The following is a 19,396-nucleotide window of genomic DNA, read 5'->3' on the forward strand; positions in this document are numbered from 1 at the left end:
GTTCAGATGTACCGATCCTGTGCAGGTGTTGTTACATGTGGTCTGCCACTGTGAGGATGATCAGCTGTCCGTCCTGTCTCCCTGTAGCGCTGTCTTAGGCGTCTCACAGTACGGACATTGCAATTTATTGCCCTGGCCACATCTGCAGTCCTCATGCCTCCTTGCAGCATGCCTAAGGGACGTTCACGCAGATGAGCAGGGACCCTGGGCATCTTTCTTTTGGTGTTTTCAGAGTCAACAGAAAGGCCTCTTTAGTGTTTTCATAATTGTGACCTTAATTGCCTACCGTCTGTAAGCTTTTAGTGTCTTAGCGACCGTTCTGCAGGTGCATGTTCATTAATTGTTTATGGTTCATTGAGCAAGCATTGGAAACAGTGTTGAAAATGAAGATCTACGAATTATCTTTGAAAGACAGGGTACTGAAAAAGGGAAATTTCTTTGTTGTTGCCGAGTTGAGTTTTCAACGGTGAGCTCTATAATTACCGGTTGCAGTGACGACTGGGGATCTTCCCATGTCAACCAATGTATGACCAGTTTTGGGCCCAACGATTGTGTGTGAATTGGCAGCCTCTAAGACATGTATCTTGACATTTATTTTCAAGGCGTTTGTGGAAGCGCCAACCCGTACACCGAGGTGTATTGCAATAATATTGGATCTGCGTAACCTGTTAAATGATTCATTGAGTTTACTCATCACTCCTCTATACATCTGAATTCAATACTTAAATATTACGTTTTGGAGCTAGAAACATATTTGCATACAGTTTTTGGGAGATTTCAACACTTTCACGACCACATGACCATACCTTTCAATGTATCTTCTTGTAGCTCTAAACCATTGCCCCTCATTTTGAATTTTACTGATCATTCAACATTTACGCGCACACACTTACAGCCATAATCAAGTAGCCCACATCAACTTTTACATTGTTCTGCATCTATATGTTCTGCTTCTACAATTGAACATCCAAACATTTAGGTCATTACTGGATTTAGTTCTACATACAGCTATTCTAGTTGTAGATTGAATCTACATGATACTGTTGAAATCGGAAGTTTACCTACACTTAGGTTGGAATCATTCAAACTCGTTTTTCAACCACTCCACAAATTTCTTGTTAACAAACTATGGCTTTGGGAAGTCGGTTAGGACTACCTGGTGCATGACACAAGTCATTTTTCCAACAATTGTTTACAGACAGATTATTTCACTTATAACTCACTGTATCACAATTCCAGTGGTTCAGAAGTTTACATACACTAAGTTGACAGTGCCTTTAAACAGCTTGGAAAATTCCAGAAAATTATGTTATGGCTTTAGAAGCTTCTGATAGGCAAATTGACATAATTTGAGTCAATTGGAGGTGTACCTATGGATGTATTTCAAGGCCCACCTTCAAACTCAGTGCCTCTTTGCATGACGTCATGGGAAAATCGAAAGAAATCAGCCAAGACCTCAGAAGAAAAATTGACCTCCACAAGTCTGGTTCATCCTTAGGAGCAATTTCTAAATGCCTGAAGGTACCACGTTCATCTGTACAAACAATAGTACGCAGGTATAAACACCATGGGACCACACAGCCATCATACCGCTCAGGAAGGAGACGCGTTCTGTCTCCTAGAGATGAACGTACTTTAGAGCGAAAAGTGGCCAGCAATACCTTTAGACATCACGCACCAGCTGTTATTGACAAATAGACACACACCCCCACCCCTCATGTTACCGGACATAGCTGTTCTGTCCTGCCGATCCACAGAAGACCCAGCCAACTGTATATTATCCGTGTCGTAGTTCAGCCACGACTAGGTGCAACATAAGATAGTCTAGGATAGTCTCGAGCGGAGCTCATCCAGTTTATTCTCCAGTGATTGCACGTTGGCTAATGGAATGAATGGTAGTGGCAGGTTACTCACTCGCTGACACATTCTCACAAGGCACCCTGATCTGAACCCCTGTATTTCCTTATTTTCTTCATGCGAATGACAGGGATTTGGGCCTTGTCCCGGAGCAACATTATATCCTTCACATCAGACTCATTAAAGAAAAATCTTTGTCCAGTTCAAGGTGAGTCATTGTTCAGATTTCCAGAAGCTGTTTTGAGTCATAAGAGACAGTAGCATCAACATTATGTACAAAATAAGTTACAAACAATGCGAAAAAACATACAAAATCGCACAATTGGTAAAATGGCAGCCATCCCCCTCAGGCACCATTCTTTATTGATGATGTTCAAATGGAGAGCGACACTGCTAATAAACCAATCAAGAACATCACTTGCAACTTGGTCACAGCAGCAAGGCCTTATGGGGTGTGAAGTCTTTTGGTGGCATACATTTTGAGCTACCCCCTTTAGGGAGGCAGGCAGTTGAAAGAAGTTTGCCCCAACCAAGTTCACCTTTCTCCAGGGGCACTATGACCAGACCTGGTCTTGCTGGAAGGCCATGTAATCATACTGACACAGGAAGTGTCAGACAATCAGTAAAACCACAGTGAAAACAAGAACTCAACTGAAATAAAAAGGATCGTGGTCAGCTAGCAACTGCAAACACAAAAGACAAAAAGCAGAGGTAGAAAAAGGTTGACTTGTCTATCTTGCCAACAGGGCCAGTTCTGGCTGTATGGCTGTCACACACCTGTATCAAGTCTAATTGGAGAGTCACAACCTCAAACAGTGAAGCCTTATGCAAAAGTATTTAGGAGTTAATTTCCCTGATTGTGGCACAATACACGCAACTATATGTCACCTCTTACCTCTATCAATGAAGTGTTTACCACGACTGTAAAAAGTGTATTGACAATTTTACAGGTCTGGTTCCAATTCCTCTGCTGAATTAAAGGGAATCCACCCCAACTGTCAATGAAATAAAGATGGCGGCTCAAAAGGTTAGTTAAAAGTGCTCAAACTTTCTCAATGGAGCTTTACAAAGAAACACAGGGGCCATTTGGGATGTCATAATAGGAGAGAGGGGGGGGGGGGTACTAGGTGAGGGTCCTTTTTTTCTTCTCCCGCTCTCCAGAATTCACTTATCCAAAAATCCCTTCCTCTGCTTACTGATAACAACAAGAGCGGGCCTTGGGAGCTTAGTGCAGTGGCACTATAGAGCACGTGCCCAATACACTCAGCGGCTCGGCGGGGATTAGGAACGGCGCTTTCCAGGTTTCTTCACAGGCAGGGGCATTGCGGAATTACTTGAATTTGTTTCATTTGAAATAAACTGCCCAGACACTAGTGAGTTCAATTTTATGGCTGACCTATCAACAGTGTTATCCAATCACTGTGTTAGAAGACAGCTAGGGAGGGGGAATATGTGTGTGTGTGTGTCTCTCTGTGTGTGTGCGTGTGTGCTTTTTTGCATGTACAGTGCCTTGAAAAAAGTATTCATCCCACTTGGCGTTTTTCCTATTTTGTTGCATTACAACCTGTAATTTAAATGGATTTTTATTTGGATTTCATGTAATGGACATACACAAAATAGTCCAAATTGGTGAAGTGAAATTTAAAAAATAACATGTTTTAAAAAGTTTTGAATATTCACCCCCTTTGCTATGAAGCCCCTAAATAAGATCTGGTGCAACCAATTACCTTCAGAAGTCACATAATTAGTTAAATAAAGTCCACATGTGTGCAATCTAAGTGTCACATGATCTGTCACATTATCTCAGTATATATACACCTATTCTGAAAGGCCCAGAATCTGCAACACCACGCATCAAGGGGCACCACCAAGCAAGTGGCACCATGAAGACCAAGGAGCTCTCCAAACAGGTCAGGGACAAAGTTGTGGAGAAGTACAGATCAGGGTTGGGTTATAAAAAAATATCCAAAACTTTGAACATCCCACAGAGCACCATTAAATCCATTATTAAAACATGGAAAGAATATGGCACCACAACAAACCTGCCAAGAGAGGGTCATCCACCAAAACTCACAAGGTGGCAAGGAGGGCATTAATCAGAGAGGCAACAACGAGACCAAAGATAACCCTGACGGAGCTGCCAAGCTCCACAGCAGAGATTGGAGTATCTGTCCATAGGACCACTTAAAGTCATACACTCCACAGAGCTGGACTTACGGAAGAGTGGCCAGAAAAATAAATTGCTTAAAGAAAAAAAAGGCATGTCGTAGACTCCCCAAACATATGGAAGAAGGTACTCTGGTCAGATGAGACAAAATTTAGCTTTTTGGCCATCAAGGAAAATGCTATGTCTGGCGCAAACCTAACACCTCTGATCACCCTGAGAATACCATCCCCAGAACAGCAATGTTTTTCATTGGCAGGGACTGGGAAACTGGTCAGAATTGCAGGAATGATGGATGGCACTAAATATAGGGAAATTCTTGAGGGAAACCTGTTTCAGTCTTCCAGAGATTTGAGACTGGGACAGAGGTTCATCTTCCAGCAGGACAATGACCCTAAGCATACTGCTAAAGCAACACTCGAGTGGTTTAAGGGGAAACATTTACATGTCTTGGAATGGCCTAGTCAAAGCCCAGACCTCAATCCAATTGAGAATCTGTGGTATGACTTAAAGATTGCTTTACACCAGCGGAACCAATCCAACTTGAAGGAGCTGGAGCAGTTTTGCCTTGAAGAATGGGCAAAAATCCCAGTGGCTAGATGTGCGGGTAGGTGTGAGGGTAGGTAACAACATCTCCACCCCGCTGATCCTCAACACTGGGGCCCCACACGGGTGCACAGACGATGCAATCTCAACCACACTGCACACTGCCCCTAACCCACCTGGACAGAGGAATACCTATGTGAGAATGCTGTTCATCGACTACAGCTCGGCATTCAACACCATAGTACCCTCCAAGCTCGTCATCAAGCTCGAGACCCTGGGTCTCGACCCGCCCTGTGCAACTGGGTACTGGACTTCCTGACGGGCCGCCCCAGGTGGTGAGGGTGGGCAACAACATCTCCTCCCCGCTGACCCTCAACACGGGGGCCCCACAAGGTGCGTTCTGAGCCCTCTCCTGTACTCCCTGTTCACTCACGACTGCGTGGCCGCACGCCTCAACTCAATCATCAAGTTTGCGGACGACACAACAGTGATAGGCTTGATTACCAACAACGACGAGATGGCCTACAGGGAGGAGGTGAGGGCCCTCGGAGTGTGGTGTCAGGAAAATAACCTCACACTCAACGTCAACAAAACTAAGGAGATGATTGTGGACTTCAGGAAACAGCAGAGGAACACCCCCTATCCACATCGATGGAACAGTAGTGGAGAGGGTAGTAAGTTTAAGTTCCTCGGCGTACACATCACAGACAAACTGAATTGGTCCACCCACAGACAGCATCGTGAAGAATGCGCAGCAGCGCCTCTTCAACCTCAGGAGGCTGAAGAAATTTGGCTTGTCACCAAAAGCACTCACAAGCTTCAACAGATGCTGTCGAGCATCCTGTCGGGCTGTATCACCGCCTGGTACGGCAACTGCTCCGCCCACAACCGTAAGGCTCTCCCAGAGGGTAGTGAGGTCTGCACAACGCATCACCGGGGGCAAACTACCTGCCCTCCAGGACATCTACACCACCCGATGTCACAGGAAGGCCATAAAGATCATCAGGACAACAACCACCGAGCCACTGCCTGTTCACCCGCTATCATCCAGAAGGCGAGGTCAGTACAGGTGCATCAAAGCTGGGACCGAGAGACTGAAAAACAGCTTCTATCTCAAGGCCATCAGACTGTTAAACAGCCACCACTAACATTGAGTGGCTGCTGCCAACTACACTGACTCAACTCCAGCCACTTTAATAATGTGAATTGATGGAATTGATGTAAAATATATCACTAGCCACTTTAAACAATGCTACTTAATATAATGTTTACATACCCTACATTATTTATCTCATATGTATACGTATATACTGTACTCTATATCATCTACTGCATCTTTATGTGATACATGTATCACTAGCCACTTTAAACTATGCCACTTTGTTTATACTCATCTCATATGTATATACTGTACTCGATACCATCTACTGCATCTTGCCTATGCCGCTCTGTACCGTCACTCATTCATATATCTTTACATATTATCCCTTTACACTTGTGTGTATAAGGTAGTAGTTTTGGAATTGTTAGCTAGATTACTTGTTGGTTATTACTGCATTGCCGGAACTAGAAGCACAAGCATTTCGCTACACTCGCATTAACATCTGCTAACCATGTGTATGTGACAAATAAAATTGGATTTGATTTGATTTGCCAAGCTTATAGAGACATACCCCAAGAGACTTGCAGCTGTAATTGCTGCAAAAGGTGACTCTACAAAGTTTTGACTTTGGGGGGGTCGGGGGGGGGTGAATAGTTATGCACGCTCAAGATTTCCGTTTTTTTTGTCTTTATTTCTTGTTTGTTTCACAATATAAAATATTTTGCATCATCAAAGTGGTAGGCATGTTGTATAAATCAAATGATACACACTCCCGAAAAATAAATTTTAAGGCAACAAAATAGGAAAAATGCCAATGGGGGTGAATACATTCGCAAGCCATTGTATGTGTATGTCTCTGTGTGAGTGTGAGTGTGTGTGTCTTTTCTGTCTCTGTGTGAGTATGTCTGTCTGTGAATGACAAAAAAAAGAGTGAGAGAGAGGTGTGTGTTTGCTCGCTCCTCTTATTATGCATGTTTGATTCTAATAACTCAGCTCTACACATAAGTATAATAGAAGTGACAAGCGGAGCACTGCACCAGGAAAAGCCGCTCGAGGAACAAAGGCTCTCGGGGCCGCCGGATTACTGAGAGAGAAGGGGAAAGAAAAACAGAGAGAGAAAAAGGGAAGAGTGAGAGGGAGAAAGCAAGTTAAATAAAGCCTTGTTCACGCTGGAGACTCCACACAATGGCGGTGTAATAATTGTCGTGCAGTCAAATTAACAAAAAATATCCTTTGCCTCACACCTGTAGTGTCAGAATGTGTTGCACATCAGTGTGAACACAGAGAGAGAGAGAGAGAGAGAGAGAGGGCTAACTTGGTTTCTGTGTGTTTGACACAAGAGAGACCCACTGGGCGCAGACGCCAGTTAAACATCTAGTTTGATTTACATTTGGTTGAGTTGTCATCTATCGTGAATTCAACATGAAATCATGCAAACATTTCACCCTTTCATTGGATTTAGGTTAAAAAAAAATCTGGGAAAAAACCCCATAATTCCTTACATTGATAACACTTTGCAAATCAATCAGTTTCCCACATTGATTCAACGTCATCACATAGATTTTTTGGTTGAAATTATGTGATTGATTGAACCATTTTCCCCCAGTGGGAGTAGATAACCTCGTGTCAGCGCTGTGTGTGCTGCATGATACCCTACACATGAAAGGAACAGTGGGTGTGAACCTGGACATGCTCGCCATGTCGGCTCACACTGAGAAGACACAGAAGATGGCTGATCACCTTTCTTCTGGTCTGTTCTAATAACAACACACGCTGTGGTGTGCCAATTGGTACTCCTTCACATTAACGTGAGAAGGTAAATAGGGTTTACCGTGGCATGACAGGCCAGGGCAGTGGACAGGACACCTGTGGCTAGGCTAACCACATCTTTTATGTGTGTGTCTATGTGAAAATGTGAGTGTACGTGTGCGTGTTTTGTGTGTGTGTGTGTACAGTATACAGTAAGTATGTATCGCCTATGAGCTAATATACTGTATGTGTGTGTATGTGAGTGTGTGCATGCGTGCGTGTGTATATGCGTGCATGTGTGTGTGTGTGTGTGATAGCAAGCATGTGTACATATCATGTCCATGTCTACATTTTCCAAATGAATAGCACCCATTTATGTCAAGTGGCATCCATTTTCAACATGTGACTCAGGAGCATGCACCTCAAACTTACTAGCAGCAGGAGGTATAGCCCACTCACACAGTTGCAAAGAACATAAAGACACTTGTTAAACTCTGTGTGAACGTGCTTGCGCTCAGATGGCCCTCGCTGCAGGGGTCGTGGGTGTGTGTGTGCCGTGTGTGAGCCACGGCACACCGTGGGGCGACTCAGTGGGATTCGATGAGACCCTGTCCCCACTTCTCATCCTGGCAAAACAGGCGCAGGACCCCCTGCCGGAACCCCCTACCAATCTCCTGAACAATGGCTGTCTGTGCTCCCAAAAGTACAGTACTGTGCCTGCCTTATGGCCAAAGTTAGGTTTTATAATCATGAGTTTGACACAACCGTTCTCTTTGTTTATTTTCCACTCCTTTCAACTTTTTGGCTTTGTTTGGAGAGAGACGTGGTGGTGGTGTGTGCTCCGTGCAGCAGACATCGTCATTTCCGTTATCGTCATTTCCGGTCACAACTTGTAGACTTGTTTACGTGCTGCTGTGAGATTTGTTGCTAAATTGTTTTGCTACTTGCCAACTTTATGGTTTTATATGTTTTTTTTTCCCTCGCTTGACTGTTTTCATTCAACTTTTTCACCCTGGACGCTTTATCTGGACATGGTTCTAGGACCTTCACCAGCCGAGCTATGTAGTAACAGTAACATTATGCCTTCTAATTGCATTCGCTGTACTCATAATATCCAGGAGAATGATCACCTTAAGGCGAGGATAGCTGTGCTGCAAGCCCAGCTTCAGACGCAATTGTCATTTAAGTGTAGGAAAGGATGAAACAGCGTCTGTGCCACCAGTAAGTAAAGATAGTAGTATAAATCCCCTCGCATGGTCCCCGCAGTCGGACAATTTTCTCATGGCTTCTGGAAGGGAATGCTGTAGGAATGTTCAACCGGTGTCGCTCATTCAGCCGACAGAAACTTTCAACAGGTTCTCGCCATTAAGAAAGAGTCGTAATCAGAGTCAGAGAATTCTCTGGTCTCTCCTTCACCAGTTACAGGGTCTGAGACGCCAAAGCCTCCCAGCATTAGCTCTGATAAATTGAACACCCTAGTCAATGGTGACTCCATTACCCGTAGTGTTAGATTTAAAAATAATCATCCAGGACACTGTGCCACCAGAGACTCTGGGTTCGCGCCCAGGCTCTGTCGCAGCCGGCCATGGGGAGGTCCATGGGGTGACGCACAATTGGCCTAGCGTCGTCCGGGTTAGGGAGGGTTTGGCTGGTAGGGATATCCTTGTCTCATTGCGCACCAGCGACTCCAGTGGCGGGCACGCTAACCAAGGTCGCCAGGTGCACGGTGTTTCCTCCGACACATTGGTGCAGCTGGCTTCTGGATTGGATGCGCTGTGTTAAGCAGTGCGGCTTGGTTGAGTTGTGTTTTGGAGGACGCATGGCTTTCGACCTTCGTCTCTCCTGAGCCTGTACGGAAGTTGTGAGATAGTAATTACTAACAATTGGATACCCACGAAATTGGGGAGAAAAAGGGGTAAAAAATTATATATATATATATACCTTTTTAGTATGTTTGCAATCTCAACAAATAATCTGCTCAGACCCCAACCAAGATTCATCAAAATTCTCGGACAAGCCAAAGATTCCTAGATGCCCTTCCAGACTCCCTCCGTCGCACCCTAAAACCAAAAAACATTTGTCATAAGAAACTAGCTCCCTGGTATACAGAAAATGCCCGAGCTCTGAAGCAAGCTTCAGAAAATTGGAACGGAAATGGCGCTACACCAAACTGGAAGTCTTCCGCTACAAGTACCGTGCAGTATCGAAGAGCCCTCACTGCTACTCGATCATCCTATTTTTCCAACTTAATTGAGGAAAATAAGAACAATCAAAATTGATTTTGATACTGTCCCAAGGCTAACTAAAAAGCAGCATTCCCCAAGAGAATGGCTTTCACTTCAGCAGTGATACATTTATGAATTTCTATGACGAAAAGATCATGGTCATTAGAAAGCAAATTACGGGCTCCTCTTTAAATCTGCGTATTTCTCCAAAGCTCAGTTGTCCTGAGTCTGCACAACTCTGCCAGGACCTAAGTTCAAGTGAGACACTCAAGTGTTTTAATACTATATCTCTTGACACATTGAGGAAAATAGTCTTGGCCTCTAAACCTTCAAGGTGCATACTGGACCCTATTCCAACTAAACTACTGAAAGAGCTGCTTCCTGTGTTTTGCCATCCTATGCTTGAATGAAATAAACAAACTCACTAAAAGTTGTAGTAATAAGGCCTGTATCCATTCCTCTCAAAAACATTTTTTAAAGATGTTGTGCAGCAACTCACTGCCTTCCTGAAGACAAACAATGTATACAAAACTCTTCAGTCTGGTTTAGACCCCATCATAGCACGGAGACTGCACTCGTGAAGGTGGCAAATTACCTTTTAATGGCGTCAGACCAGGTTCTTCATCTGTTCTCGTGCTCCTAGACCTTAGTGCTGCTTTTGATATCATCGATCACCACATTCTTTTTGTAGAGACTGGAAACCAAAATTGGTCTACACGGACAAGTTCTGGCCTGGTTTAGATCTTATCTGTCGGAAAGATACCAGTTTGTCTCTGTGGATGGGTTTGTCTTCTGAAAAATCAACTGTAAATTTCAGTGTTCCTCAAGGTTCCGTTTTTGGAACACTATTGTTTTCACTATATATTTTATTTTACTGTGTGATGTCATTCGGAAATATAATGTTAACTTTCACTGCTATGCGGATGATACACGGCTGTACATTTCAATGAAACGTGGTAAAGCCCCAAAATTGCCCTCCTGGAAGCCTGTGTTTCAGACATAAGGGAAAATGGATGGCGGCAAATGTTTTACTTTTAAACTCGGACAAAACAGAGATGCTAGTTCTAGGTCCCAGAAACAAAAGAGATCTTCTGTTGGAACTGACAATTAATCTTGATGGTTGTAAAGTCATCTCAAAGGACCTTGGCGTTACTCTGGACCATTGATCTCTCTTTTGACGAACATATCAAGAATAGTTGATGGACAGCTATTTTTCCTTATTCGTAACATTGCAAAACTCTGTCCAAACATGATGCAGAAAAATGAATCCGTGCTTTTGTCACTTCTAGATTAGACTACTGCATTTCTCTACTTTCCGGCTACCCCGGATAGGGCACTAAATAAACTTCAGTTGGTGCTAAACATGGCTGCTAGAATCTTGACTAGAACCAAAACATTTTATCATTCTCTCCAGTCTAGCCTCTCTACACTGGCTTCTTGTTAAGGCTAGGGCTGATTTCAAGGTTTTACTGCTAACCTACAAAGCATTACATGGGCCTGCTGCTACCTATCTTTCTCTGATTTGGTCCTGCCGTACATATCTACACGTACGCTACGGTCACAAGACACAGGCCTCCTTACTGTCCGTAGAATTTCTAAGCAAACAGCTGGAGGCTGAGCTTTCCCCTATCGAGCTCTGGTGGTCTGCCTATCCATGTGAGAGACGCAGACTCTGTCTCGACCTTTAAGTCTTTATTGAAGACTCATCTCTTCAGTAGGTCCTATGATTGAGGGTAGTCTGGCCAAGGGGTGTGAAGGTGAACGGAAAGGCACTGGAGCGATGAACCACCCTTGCTGTCTCTGCCTGGCCAGTTCCCCTCTGAGTCACTGGCTTACTGGTGCTCTTCCATGATTTCCCAAGGAGGTGTGCGTCACTTGAGTGGGTTGGGTCACTGACGCGATCTTCCTGTCTGGGTTAGCGCCCACCTCGGGATAGTGCCGTGGGGGAGATCTTCGTGGGCTATACTCTTGTCTTCTCTCAGGGTAGTAGGTTGGTGGATGAAGATATCCCTCTTGTGGTGTGGGGGCTGTGCATTGGCAAAGTAGGTGGGGTTATATACTGCCTGTTGGCCCTGTACAAGGGTGTCGTCGGACAGGGCCACAGTGTATCCCGACCCCTCCTGTCTCAGCCTCCAGTATTTATGCTGCAATAGTTTATGTGCCGGGGGGCTAGGGTCAGTCTGTTATACAGTGAGGCAAAAAAGTATTTAGTCAGCCACCAATTGTGCAAGTTCTCCCACTTAAAAAGATGAGAGAGGCCTGTCATTTTCATCATAGGTACACTTCAACTATGACAGACAAAATGAGGGAAAAAAATCCAGAAATTCACATTGTAGGATTTTTAATGAATTTATTTGCAAATTATGGTGGAAAATAAGTATTTGGTCACCTACAAACAAGCAAGATTTCTGGCTCTCACAGACCTGTAACTTCTTCTTTAAGCGTCTCCTCTGTCCTCCACTCGTTACCTGTATTAATGGCACCTGTTTGAACTTGTTATCAGTATAAAAGACACCTGTCCACAACCTCAAACAGTCACACTCCCAAACTCCACTATGGCCAAGACCATCATTTTAAGTGGGAGAACTTGCACAATTGGTGGCTGACTAAATACTTTTTTGCCCCACTGTATCTGGAGTACTTCTCCTGTCTTATCCGGTGTCCTGTGTGAATTTAAGTATGCCTCTAATTCTCTCTCTCTCTCTTTCTCTCTCTTCTCTCTCTCTCTTCTCTCGGAGGACCGGAGCCCTAAGACCATGCCTCAGGACTACCTGGCCTGATGACTCCTTGATGTCCCCAGACCACCTGGCCGTGCTGCTGCTCAAGTTTCAACTGTTCTGCCTGCGGCTATGGAACCCTGACCTGTTCACTGGACGTGCTACCTTGTCCCAGACCTGCTGTTTGGACTCTCTCTCTATAGCACCTGCTGTCTCTAACTCTGAATGATTGGCTATAAAAGCCAACTGACATTTACTCCAGAGGTGCTGACCTGTTGCACCCTCTACAACCACTGTGATTATTATTATCTGAACCTGCTGGTCATCTATGAACGTTTGAACATCTTGGCCATGTTCTGTTATAATCTCCACCCGGCACAGCCAGAAGAGGACTGGCCACCGCTCAGATCCTGGTTCCCCTCTCGGTTTCTTCCTAGATTCTGGCCTTTCTAGGGAGTTTTTCCTAGCCACCGTGCTTCTACATCTGAATTGCTTGCTGTTTGGGGTTTTAGGCTGGTTTTCTGTACAGCATTTTGTGACATCGGCTGATGTAAAAAAGGGCTTCATAAATACATTTGATTGATTGTGTGTGTTTATGAGTCTCTCTCTCTCTCTCTCTCTCTCTCTCTCTCTGACGAAGGCTTCCTAGCAGCAGTAGACATGAGACCAAACCTTTTCCTACCACCCGGTATTCCACAATCCATTCACCATGCACCAACCCCAACCGCCAACCACTCTCCCTGCTGTAGGGGTGTCAAGCCCTGATACCCTTTAATGTACTTTAAGCAGGGCCCCGGTGTACAAATAATACATGGGGAAAAAATGCTAATGTGCGCAAAGCCCAAAGCCCCGGTGATGGCTGGCGCCATCCAGGCTTGGCACGCGTCGTGTGTGCGTTCCCAGTAATATCGGAGGGGGGATACGATAATTGCCACAGCTTCATTTGCGCTTGCAATTTTACACCTGTCTCTCCTCCAGAGTGGGATCGTGCTTTAATCATTTCAAAACAATCCAATTAGGCTGTGATCATTTCAATGTGCTTTTCGTTTACCATATGATGGAATCCTGTGATATTGAAATCATACAATAGTGTCGTTTATCCAGCGAAGAACTCACTGGGAATGTATATTATGTTGAACATGAGAGAAACTGAAGTGGTGCAAGAGCTTTAGGCAATGAAAGGGAAGGCCGACTTGCAATATGACACACTACAACAATACAATAATGTGAAAGGAAAATACCTGAGCCAGCACAGCACAGTTCGAATTAATACGATAGTGTGCACAAGTGATTGAGGGACTGGGTTGACCTTTACATTATGAGCATTTGGACACCCCACTGACTGGAGCAGAGGCCTTTGGGGAAAAAAAATAGGGGTATCCTTGGGCATATCTGAAATGGCACCCTATTCCCGACGCAGTGCACCTCTTGACTCAAAAGTAGTGCACTATACAGGGTCCCATTTCCGACTCAGTCATGTTTAAATAATCTATGCAGAGTGCTATGGAATATTCCCAGAGCAGGTTCTAGAGTGGGGTGTATGGTTCTAGTGGGGTTTGAGAGCTGGTTCTAGAGTTCCACTCACCCTGGCGCTCTGTCCGGCGATGAGCTGGTCGTCCTCTGTCTGGACACTGGTCCTGCTGCGGGCGTCGTAGTCCTCCTGCTCAAAGTCTGAGTCATCCTCCAGCTCCTCAGGTGTCTACAGAGAATTGTGTGGGGGGGGGGGTGTAGAGAGAAAATAAAGAGAGAGAGAAGGAGAAAGTATTAGGGAGAGAAGGGAAAGGTGTTTGTGGGAGATGAGAAAGAGAAATGAAAGAATAGTAGATGTAGGCGAGAGGAAGCGATATAAAGAGAGAGATAATAAAACATGATGGCTATTAGGTCAACAGCTGCAGTGTCACACGACACAGATATTTAATACATCAGTCCTCAGACACATCTCTATCTCCACCTCCCTCTACTGTACGTCTCCCTCGCACACTTCTCCTTCTGCGTCCTGGGTTGAGTCTGTTCTTAGTCGAGTCTGAGTGCAGATAGGCCTTCCCGTCACGTGAGGGGCGGCTGGCGGGAGATGTCACACAATTAGCAGCAAGTCAGATCTCCCTGTGTTGAATTATTCCGATTTTAAATATTTTGTATACGCTTGCTCTGATTTCAAGTCCCTTGCATCATTGTTTTTAAGAAGTCTCGGTGGGGTTTCACCACGCACCATAAGAGCACTATAAAGCTCGCTGAAATCGTGGGATCAAACAGCGCAGAGGAAAAGGGCGGGGAGGGTAAATGGCCTCAGAGATTCCGCGATTTTGTTTTTCTTCTTCAATCTTCAACTTGTGTCTAACCGCTATCTCACAGCGAGACAGGCTGGGGACGTGACAGATGTTCTAGACTGGCAGGACTCAGGGACGAATCAGTTCATGCGTTCGACCAATTAAGAGCAGGGATCTGGGGCGGCTTCCCGGGCCAATCGGGAGGCAGTTAGCTGAAGAGAAGAGTGGGATGAGTCGCCCATCTGTCTGTTTGTCAACAATGTTTGTCAACAATATCATCCCGGCAACACTGTAAACATTGTCTATACCGTCCTCATCTCCAGACATAACAACCTCCTCTACAAGCTGAAGAGGCCACTAGTACACAAAAAGCTGGTTTTATTGAAAACAGCTTTGGAGGCGCTTCTCTCGAAGACAAACCGATTTCTCGCAAACCCACCACACGAAACATGAAGAAGTTACAGTTATGCGTGTCTACACCATACAAAGGCAGGAGGGATAACAGACTCTATATCCGACAAATGTCAATATCTCGCACATCTATTCTTCGTGTGGTACATCGAGGAAGACGAGGAGAAGATGGTAATGTGTGTGCGTTCCAAATGAATGGGAGATGGCGCTAGTGTACAGCGATTGTTTAACGAGCTCCTGACAAATTTTGTGTGTTTTTACGCGCTGATCTGAACCTTTTTATCTATTATTACTTCCATTACTACGTGTCTTACTTTTCTATTATTTCTCTATTCTTTTTTTTCTTCTGCATTGTTGGGAAGGGCCCATAAGTAAGCGTTTCACTGTTAGTCCACAGCTGTTGTTTACAAAGCATGTGAGGAATACAATTGCATTTTATTTGATGGCAGCCCATTCCCTCTAGAGGGCGCGACTTTTGACCACAGCACTATAGAGCCCTGATCAAAAGTAGTGCACTATAAAGAATAGGGTGCCATTTGGGGCACATCCTGGGTGAGGTTTGACTTGCATGCACCTCCCGCAGCTTAATCATTTCCCCTTTGTTCCCAGAAGAACGGATATGTGCTCCCTTTGTGTGTGGAAATGAGTGTGAACATTGAAGCCTTGTTTTAGTTGAATTGCATGGCACGTTCCATTTTCTGGAGGGGACATATAGCAGATTTCTGCGGGACGTGTGTACTTGAGTGTGTGTGTGTGTGTGTGTGTGTGTGTGTGTGTGTGTGTGTGTGTGTTTGTAATGCTATTTTATTAACGCTCTACACACACACACCCCGACCACTCTCAACTTCAGAAATTAACACCGTGAAGAATTGCCCCCATAATCCCTTGCTGTTGTAGGCTACAACTAGGCCCTGCCAGCAGGTTCTAAAGGAAATCCTTTTCTAAAGAAATCCATGTACACCAGTTTACATGGGAGCAACAAAAAAAACGCACACCACAAAAACATCCTTCAGACGTTTCATATGAAAGGCTACACATTGTATTACGGAAGTTAGGCGACACGACGACGAGAAATCATAGATAGTCCTCCAAGTCTCAAGAGTAATTGAACTTGGAAATAGATTATGAGGCTGGTGGGTCGGTCTCGGTCCGTTCAAAGCCCCTGTTTTACATGATTTACCAACATCAAATTATTTCCCGTAATTAGATTTTCTCGCCACTGCACTGGGAAATTTTCCAGCAGTCCAAAGTTGGGAGAGGGGGGTACGAGGAAGAGAAAAAGAAATGCTAGACAAACACCATCTAGTAGGCTTACCATACTGGATACAGTGTGGTGTGGCTGAGTCTATAAAAATGACTAGGTAGTAGGGTTTTTTTGTGACATCAATACAAAGTCCAAGGAACTAGCCTTACAGTATTATGTTATAAGTATACAAGTCTTGTCAGAGCCAGAATAGGGTAGCAGCCTAATTCCATCTTCTTTAGCACCCCCCTGGCCAGGAAGCTAGTCTATCTCAGGGCCTTACTCTAATCCATCTCCTTTATGCTGGTGGCAACCAGAGAGGCATCGGGTACTATTTTAGAGTCTGGTATGACTCAACCAGGGATTGAACCCTGACCTTCCAATCTCCAGGGTGGATACTGTAACCACAAGGCCACTGAGGTGGTCTATTCCTACCAGCCCTAAAGTCTTATGTCATGTTACACTGCACCATAAGGTTTCGTATGAAGCGTGAAGTTTTTTGTAATTTAATTTCCATCTAATTTAATTTCTCATACCGTGACATCAAATCAGGGAGATTGTTTGTGATTCATCTTGGGAAAATGAACGTTCCATGTGACTCACGCAGGGCACATTCTTGGAATTGGATAATAATGAGAAAGAAAATGAGAAAATAAGGTGAATCCCAATGTACACTTGGTCTTGCATTGATGTCAATGGGAGAATAAGTGTGTCTTCAGATGGCACCCATGTTCCTATATAGTGCACAACCTTTTATGGGCCCTGGTCAAAAGTAGTGCCTAATAATGGGAACAGCCAGCGTAATTTGGTAAGGAGTCTGTTCCCAGCATGCTTTGAGAAGCGTGGAGAGGAGGAAATGAGGAAGTGGACATACCTGATCATAAGAACGGCTTTCCGTATGTCACGCACGCCGTCGTAGACCAGGCGGGACGCGTCGATGAACTCGTTCTCCTCGAAGGGCTGTGGGGTTTGTGCTCCAGCGCCTCAATGGCCACCTCCACTTGTTCAGCGAAACGGGGCATGACTGGAAGAAGGGATAGAGAGAGAGGGAGGAAAAGGGAGAGAAATAAAGGACAATGAGAATGGCGACCAGAACTTACTTGACTCACTTAATTTATTTAAACAACATGTCCTACTAGAATGTTTCACCGTGTGCCTTCCTCTGTGTGTGTGTGTGTGTGTGTGTGTGTGTGTGTGTGTGTGTGTGTGTGTGTGTGTGTGTGTGTGTGTGTGTGTGTGTGTGTGTGTGTGTGTGTGTGTGTGTGGTATGTGTGTGTGTGTGTGTGTGCGTGTGTGGTGTGTGTGTGTGTGTGTGTGTGTGTGTGTGTGTGTGTGTGTGTGTGGAAACAGACACAGAGAGAGCAAAGAGAGAGAGAGAGAGAGAAAGAGAGATAAGGATAAACAAAGGTGAAAAGCAAGAGAAATGTTTAAAATATCCTCAAAGTTTCTTTCCCCTGGGGACGGGGCACATTGATCTGAGAGGTGGAATACCACAAGAGACATGTGTGTGTGTGTGTCAATGTAAGACAATGTGTGTGTGTGTTCTATTCTCAAACCAAGGACACACACTCTGCGTGTCAAACACATCTTCTGACGGGGGTCCCAGACTCTGTCAATCTAAAAAAGACAAGATGTCACCAGAAATCTGGCACTACAGGGATGGGGCGCCCGAGCGCCTTTGCACGCCAATTAGCCTTTTCACCTTAGCTACACTACCCGGGGCGGATGTCTGTCAGCCTATCACTGCGTGAGTGCTAGGCTGCTAATGTGCTAGCTTTGGTTGGCAGCCATTCACCTATTAGTGTGTCAGTGTTAGCATGCTAAGGCGCAAGCTATGGTTGACAGCCACTCAAGTTAACAGGCTGAAAATTCATTGACAAAACAAAAGGCTGCAAAACAGAAAGTTGCTTACTCCGACAAAAACAATGACTGGCATTTAGCGGGAATATTAGTTTGGCAAGCGTTGCCAACGGAGCATCTGTATGTTCTTTGTGCGTTCACAGAAGGGGTGTTGAATTTGAGTAAACACCAGGGCAACCGTGCCAAATATATTCATGTTGAATGGGACAGCTACATAATCACCTTCAGATGACTCGTGATGATCTGATGCAGGCAATGTTTAAAGGTCCAATGCAGCCATTTTTATCTCAATGTCAAATACTTTCTGGGTAACAATGCAGTACCTTACTGTGATGTTTTGAATTAAAATGGTCAAAAATAAACTAAAATAGCTTCTTAGCTAAGAGCAATTTCTCAAGCAAGAATTTTGCTAGGACTGTCTGGAAGTGGTCTGACGGGGGGGGGGGGGTGGAAAACTAGCTGTTATTGGCATAAAGTTTTGGAACTCTCTTTCCTATTGGTCTATTAACTAATTTACCACTTGGTGATGTCAACAGACAAGCAAAAGCTCCATCGCACCAAAACAGGCTTTTCAAACAGCTCCTACACTAAAAGACCATTATCATAATTTTCACAATCTCAACAGTATTTTTCCAACCTCATAGGAAAGCGTGTTTTTGACTGCACTGGGCCTTTAATAATTGTTTTAATGCTGTGGTTCTGCTTGAGCAGTAACAGCTAAATCAATGGGTTACGGTTAAACTACCTGACTGAGAGAACAAACTGAGAGAACAAAACAATATTTAGGTGGATTGACACGACCTTGTTTGACCCAGTCTTGTGTTATTGAATCGAGCCATGATTAGAGCCGGCCTGTTCCCGTTTTCACTGTCAAGTGGACACCAGGGACACACGCACACACACATACACACACACACACACACACACACACACACACACACACACACACACACACACACAGCACAGTACCCGATCCGTGTGGATGTCGTGCCGCCTTCACAATTTCAGATTCAGCAGCAAGCGCCTCGGTCTACAGCTTGTACTCATTATCTGTCTACACTGAGTCGTCGTCCCATTCCAGAGGAGAAAAGGGGGCCAGTACAACAAGACGAGAGGCACTCGCAAAAAGCTTCTGATGCATAAAGACAATACCAAAAACCTGACATCATATTCTCTGAGCGGCTGTTGAAATACATTTCAGAGAGGCATGATAAAACAAATACAATCAGAGGGATGGAATTGGAGACGGGGTTGA

General features: G+C 44.7%; 1 protein-coding gene across 1 annotated transcript in view; it reads right to left on the reverse strand.

Moving 5' to 3' along the window:
• The window catches only part of LOC135568523 (catenin alpha-2-like), a 51,653-nt gene that overhangs the window by 15,348 nt on the left and 16,909 nt on the right, over window positions 1-19,396 (reverse strand). The window contains 3 exon segments of the mRNA XM_065015314.1: window positions 13,946-14,059; window positions 17,152-17,246; window positions 17,249-17,305. Of these exon segments, the coding sequence (XP_064871386.1) occupies window positions 13,946-14,059; window positions 17,152-17,246; window positions 17,249-17,305 (266 nt within the window).

Source organism: Oncorhynchus nerka, unplaced genomic scaffold (genome assembly GCF_034236695.1).
Source record: "Oncorhynchus nerka isolate Pitt River unplaced genomic scaffold, Oner_Uvic_2.0 unplaced_scaffold_1518, whole genome shotgun sequence".
NCBI classification, from domain to species: domain Eukaryota; kingdom Metazoa; phylum Chordata; class Actinopteri; order Salmoniformes; family Salmonidae; genus Oncorhynchus; species Oncorhynchus nerka.